The 6,196-nt window shown below is 43.1% G+C and overlaps 1 protein-coding gene across 1 annotated transcript; it reads right to left on the reverse strand.

The window, feature by feature from the left end:
- Window positions 1–4,824: 4,824 nt before the first annotated feature.
- LOC100358174 (olfactory receptor 11A1-like) lies at window positions 4,825–5,775 on the reverse strand. Its single transcript, XM_002715429.1, has one exon. It carries the CDS (start codon window positions 5,773–5,775, stop codon window positions 4,825–4,827), a length of 951 nt encoding a protein of 316 aa, XP_002715475.1.
- Window positions 5,776–6,196: the final 421 nt, after the last annotated feature.

Raw genomic sequence — 6,196 nt, forward strand, 5'->3', positions numbered from 1 at the left:
CTCCCTCCTGTCCACCAGCCCAGGCTTGACTGTATCCCGCCCATCCATCACTAAAAGACGGCATAGAGCTGGCACAAGAATCAGGAACTTATAGATAATTTACATTCCACCAACAGTACATAAAAGTTCCTCTTTCTCCACATCCTTATGAGCTTTTGGTATATTTTATTTGATAATATCCATTCCCGCCTAGAGTGCAATAATATTACTCTGTGGCTTTAGCTTACATTTTAATGAGAATTAGTGGTGTTGAACATTTTTTCTCATATTTATTGACCCTTTGTATATTTTCTCTTGAGAAGTATCTATTCTGATTACTTGCATACTTTCGAATTAATGTTTGGTTTTTGTGTTGCTGAGTTTTTTGAGTTTTTTGGATATTAATCGCTAGTCAAATTAATAGTTTGCAAATATTTTCTACCATTCTGTAAGCTGTCTCTTCACTCTGTTGATTGTTTTCTTTATGGTGTAGAATCTTCTTAGTGTGATCTAGTTTTGTTTATTTCTGCTTTTGTGGCCTATGTTCTTAGTCCATATGAAAAAAAATCCCATTGCCTGTATCAGTGTCTTGGAATGTTTCATCTTTGTTTTATTCTAGTAGTTTTGTAGCTTCATATCTTAAATTTAGATCTTTGATCCATTGTGAGTTGTATTTTGTATATGATAAGAAATGGCGATCTGGTTTCATTTTGCTGCAAATGAATATCCAATTTTACTTAAGAAGCTGTCCTTTCTTCAACCGAGGTATCTATAGCAAATAAGTGGATAAAGAAAATGTGGTATATATACACAACAGAATATCATTTTAGCCATAAAAACTGAAATATTGCCATTTGCAACAAAATGGATAGAACTGGAAAATATTATGTTAGTGAAATAAGCCAGGCACAGAAAAACAGATACCGTGTCTTCTCATTCATATGTGGAAGCTAAGGGACTTTGTCTCACAGAAGAGAGTAGCATAGTGATTTGTAGCATAGTGATTTGTAGAAGGATATGGGAGAGGGAATAAAGAGAGTATGGATAATGGATATCAAAATATGGAGTGGAAAATAAGTCCTAGAACTTAACAGTAGAAGAGAGTAATTATTGCTTACAGCAGTTTATTATATATTTATAAAGAACTAGAAGTAATGAGTCTATATTCTCCAGAGATAAATAATAAATGTATGAGGAGATGAAATGCTAAATAATCTGATTTAGTCATTCTAGATTATATACATGCACCCCTCAAATATGTACAATTAATTTGTTTCAACTAAAATAAATTTTAAAAATATAATGCTCTGGTGGTTGGTGGCACAGTGGGTTAAATAGCTACCTGTAATACTGACATCAAACGCCCATATTGGCACACCAGTTCTATTCCCAAATGCTCTGCTTCCAATCCAGCTTCCTGCTAATGTACCTGGGAAAGCAGCTGAAGATGGCCCAAATAGTTGGTCCCTGACACTCTTGTGGGAGACCCAGATGGAATTCCAGGCCTAGCCCAGCCCTGGGGAGTGAACTTGCAGATGGAAGATTCATTCTCTCTCTCTCTCTCTCTCTCTCTCTCTCTCTTTCAAATAAATAAATCTTTTAAAAAAATAAAATAAAGTTAAAATCCAGTGCTGGTAGCTGTGAGATACAAAATGACCTGTAGGAGCTGGTCAACCTAGAAACTTCAGTCTCCTCCAAATGCTGTCTCCTTACTCTCAGCCAGAGATGTCAAATGTGCTTGACTTTATAGGATATTCATTAGGCCAAACATGACCCCTATGTTTTTTATGTTTTTGTAGCAGAAAAATAATGGAAACTATGAACAAAAAAAAAGTCTAGTAAAGAGGAAAAAGAGTACATATGCATTTACGAGTATAGTAGGAGAAGTGTTTATTCAAATGAAGTTTTAAATGGAACAGCCATAAATAAGATAGATGAAAGCAGAACTGCTCAGGATCGCAAGGGCAGGCCAGAGACTGTTCACCCTCTTTCCTCCTTTGGTAGCTTCTTAGACACTTTTGCCCAACTCTAAGGAAAAGAAAGTCCTGGTCCAGGTGGCCAGAATTCTGGGGACCTGGCCAGGGTTGAGATTTATAATCAGTCACAGTACCAGGAAGGTGGTTCCTTTGGTCCGGCATCTCTCATTGACTTGGAAGGAGCTCCCAGACTTCAGGTTTCACTGTTACAGCTCGATAGAAATAGACAGCATTTCCAACCCAACACATTCCCTTTCCTGCTTGTGACTTCCTGCAGAAGGAATAGTGGGGAGATATCGCTCCCAGTTGACAGTCATCCGCTGGTCACAAAAACCTGAGGCTTCATCACCTAACTCAAGGTTATAATCTTGTAGGAAGTGCACTGCAGGCTCAGTGCTAGTGGGGTGTTGATGGTTCTGGCACATGTGGTCAAATAACACACTCTTTCCCTGTCAAATAAAACAAAACAGCATCCTAGAGGCAGCTGTGGCATGTACTTTGTAACTTCTGTGTCCCTGGACAAGAAGAGAAGCCACTAGTTGGTAGTCAGCATGGTCCTGGGGAGAAACTTGGACTCAGAAAATAGAAGCAATGGATTTTAACCTTTGTTCTATAATTACCCAGGGAAAGTCTACCTAATCCCATGGAGATCACTCCTCTCTCTCTCTCTCTCTCTCTCTCTCTCAGATGATATAGACTGGGTAATTCACATTCTACCTGGGCCTTAAAAATGCAGAGCATCTGGGACTGGCACTGTGGCATAGTGGGTAAAGCTGCCACCTGCAGTGACACCATCCCATATGGGTGCCAGTTCGAGTCCTGGCTGCTCCTCTTCTGATCCAACTCCCTGCTAATGTACCTGGGAAAGTAGTGGAAGATGGTCGAAGTCCTTGGGCCCCTGCATCCATGTGGGAGACCAAAAAGAAGCCTCTGGCTCCTGACTTTAACCTGGCCCAGTGCCGGCCAATGTAGCTTTTTGGGGTGTGAACCAGCAGATGGAAGATCTCTCTCTCTCTGTGTGTCTCTATCTCTGTTTCTGTCTCGGTCTCAGTCTCTCCCCCCCCCCCACTTTTTCCTCTGACTTTCAAATAAATAATTCTTTTTTTAAATGTAGAGCATTTGTCATGTTATTCATGTAATAGTTCTGGTTAGGATTTGATACAGAAAGTGGAGCCTAGAAGAAGAGTTGCAGAGCTCTTCATATACAAAGCTCTTCTTGTGGGCCAGCCAGGGCAATGTACGTGTTCTCACCCAGCAGCAGCATGACAGGCATGGCCTTTCATCCTTTTCAGAGAGACAGGAGGCTAAGGCTACTGAGTTTGGGTAACTTACCCAAAACTGCAGTGCTCGACAGTGGTAGAGCTTTCATTCAAAACTTGCCCAGGACACAAAGCCTGCTCTCTCATCCAGCCGTTCAGCTTCACCCAAAGTTAATCTGATGCTGACCCTTGCTGCTGGTGACCTACCTGCAGATAATTGAAAGCTGACAACTTGCACTCTTTCCACGAGTACTCTAAGATGATCAAAACAGTACTCTCCTAGTTTACAAGGGCTGAAAGAAGAGGCGACTCGCTCCTTTCAAAAATTATTTACTTATATGTCTATCTACTTTAAAGGCAGAACAGAGAGAGAGAGAGAGAGAATCTTCCATTTGCTGGTTCACTCCCCGACAGCCAGGGCTGGGTCAGGCTGAAGCCAGGAGCGAGGAACTCCACCTGGGTCTCTCGCAAGGATGGCAGGGCCCCAAGCACTTGGATCATCTTCCATTGCCCTCCTAAACACATCAGCAGGGATCTGGATCAAAGTAGAGCAGCTGGAACTCAAACTGGCACTCCAACACAAGAAGCAGATCTCACAGGCAGCAGCCCAACTATTTGCACCACAACGCTGGCCCACAATCCTCTCTTAAAGCAAAGTCCAAGAATCTTTTCAGACATCCCAGTGCGGTGTCATTGGCTCTGTTTCCCAGCCAGAGTTTTCAGTAATCTCCATGTATTATTAACATAATCTTGTTGCCTCAGTCAAAAAAGAAAAATGGAAAGTATAGGTAAGAAATACTCCTGTCCCCAGCACTGGGGGAACATAAGTTGTAAGAGCCAGACCAGGAGGCAGGCAGCACTTGAATGCACAATGCTGACCTCAGCTCTTCTACTCTGAAGTCACTTCAGTTCTTCAGAATTGCATAGGACTAAGAACAAACACACCCACCACACCCTTATGTCCTAACTACTGAGAGCATGTGTCAGCAGGAAGGAGAGCAAGTGCAGGCGAGAGCCTGGCAGAAGGCCTGGCAGGAGGTGGCGTTCAAAAACCATGAAGCCCTGTTTTGCAGCTGAGTTTAGCACTCGAGCAACAGGGAAGATGGACCATTGTCCTGGGTCCTTTACCAGCCATGTACCCCCAAATCTTCATCTCATTTCTAAGACTAGAGAGTAAAGGGGTAGAAAATGCTTTTCCTCAGCCAAATCTACAGCAGTAAAAGGCGATGGAGCACCACAATCTTGGTGCACAACTAATAGTAATAATATTTATTACGGTAATAATATTTTAAACAGATTTTTTATTTTTAGAGCAATTTTAGCTAATCAGATAATTTCACCCATAGTGAACTGAGATCACTTGGATGTAGGTTTTTACCAGAGATTTCAGGTCTACTAGGGGTGATACAGCAGTGTGATCCGCTACAGTCACATCCTGGCATACCAGTACAACCGAAGCTGCCAGAGTTGGCAGTGTCCGCAGCCATTCTCAGAGGCACCTGGCAATCTGGGGCAGGCAGCTCCTAATTTAGGCAGTTTCCTTTGTGGATGTTAATGACTCATCTGAGTCCGTCAACCATTGAACAAATGCAGCTTTTTTCCTTTTTGCATCATCTGAGGAGACCTGACTTCTCACTCAAGCACTTCTTCAGAGCTTCATGAATGTCTTTGTTTCTCAGACTGTATATAATGGGGTTGAACATGGGTGTCAGGATCGTGTAGAGCAGAGAGAATCCTTTGCGTAGGAGTTGGGAAGAACTGGCTGAGGGTACGAGGTACGTAGCAATCAGTGTTCCATAAAACACTGTGACCACAGTGAGGTGAGAGGAGCAGGTGGAGAAAGCCTTTCTCTGGCCTGTGGCAGATGGAATTCTGAGGATAGCAGCAAGGATGCAGGAGTAGGAGGCAGTGATGAGGAGAAATGGGACGAGCGTCACTGCAGAAGAGGTGACAAAGGCAATGGTCTCCGTGAGTGAGGTGTCCATGCAGGAGAGGCGGATCAGAGGAGTGAAGTCACAAAAGAAGTGATTGATCTCATTGGGCCCACAGAATGTTAGTCTACACATCAGGACCAAAGTGATTGCTGTGAGGAGGAAGGAGCACAGCCAAGAGCTGGCAGCCAACCTGATGCAGAGGGAGCCAGTCATGAGCATGGGGTAGAGCAGAGGTCGGCAGATGGCCAGATAGCGATCGTAGGACATCACAGCGAGCAAGAGGCACTCTGTTGCAGCCAGGGATCCAAAGAAGTAGAACTGTGTCAGACAGCCTACCACAGAGATAGTCTTAGGCTCTGCTATGATAATCAGCAGCATCTTGGGGACGACGTTGGAGGTATAACAGATCTCTAGAAAGGACAGGTTCACCAGGAAAAAATACATGGGAATATGAAGGTGATGATTGAACAAAACTAGGAGGACAATGAGGATGTTTCCAGAAATAGTTAAAATGTAGAAAATTAAAAATATCATGAAGAGGGGAATATTTAGTTGCCGGATGGAAGAGAATCCTCGAAGCACAAATTCCACTATTATTGTTTGGTTTTCCAGAAATGGGATCACCATGCCTTGGCTTCCCGAGAAACAGAACACGCAGTGATGAAACAAGTGACATGCAGAAAGTTCTAGCTTCCAAGGACACTAAGAACAAGGACAGGCAGCGAATGATTCCCCACAAAGTTTTTGGAAGTTTTTTTAAATTATTATTTTGGAGAAAGAGTATCTTTTGTTTCAAGGCCTAAAGTGGGAAAGAAAAGAATTTGGGATAAGAAACTGTGACTCAACCTACCCTTCTCCTCCTGCCTGTATCACTGTATCAGGAGCAATGTCAGTTTGAGGGAAAAGCAGAAGCAGATGGGGAATAAGAATGCAAAGTGGAAGGAGGAGCGCCTTCTGTGTGCCTTTCCTTACTGTGGTGTGGTGTTCTGGGGAGTGGCATACAAGGGGGAAGAAGACCTCACGGGAGGTGGGAGAGAGAGGAGGAGGA

This window comes from Oryctolagus cuniculus, chromosome 7, assembly GCF_964237555.1.
Source record: "Oryctolagus cuniculus chromosome 7, mOryCun1.1, whole genome shotgun sequence".
In the NCBI taxonomy this organism is placed as follows: domain Eukaryota; kingdom Metazoa; phylum Chordata; class Mammalia; order Lagomorpha; family Leporidae; genus Oryctolagus; species Oryctolagus cuniculus.

What these genes read in the sequence shown, in the direction of transcription:
- LOC100358174 (XM_002715429.1), bottom strand. Translation starts at nt 5,775, where the DNA reads ATGGTGATCCCATTTCTGGAAAACCAAACAATAATAGTGGAATTTGTG.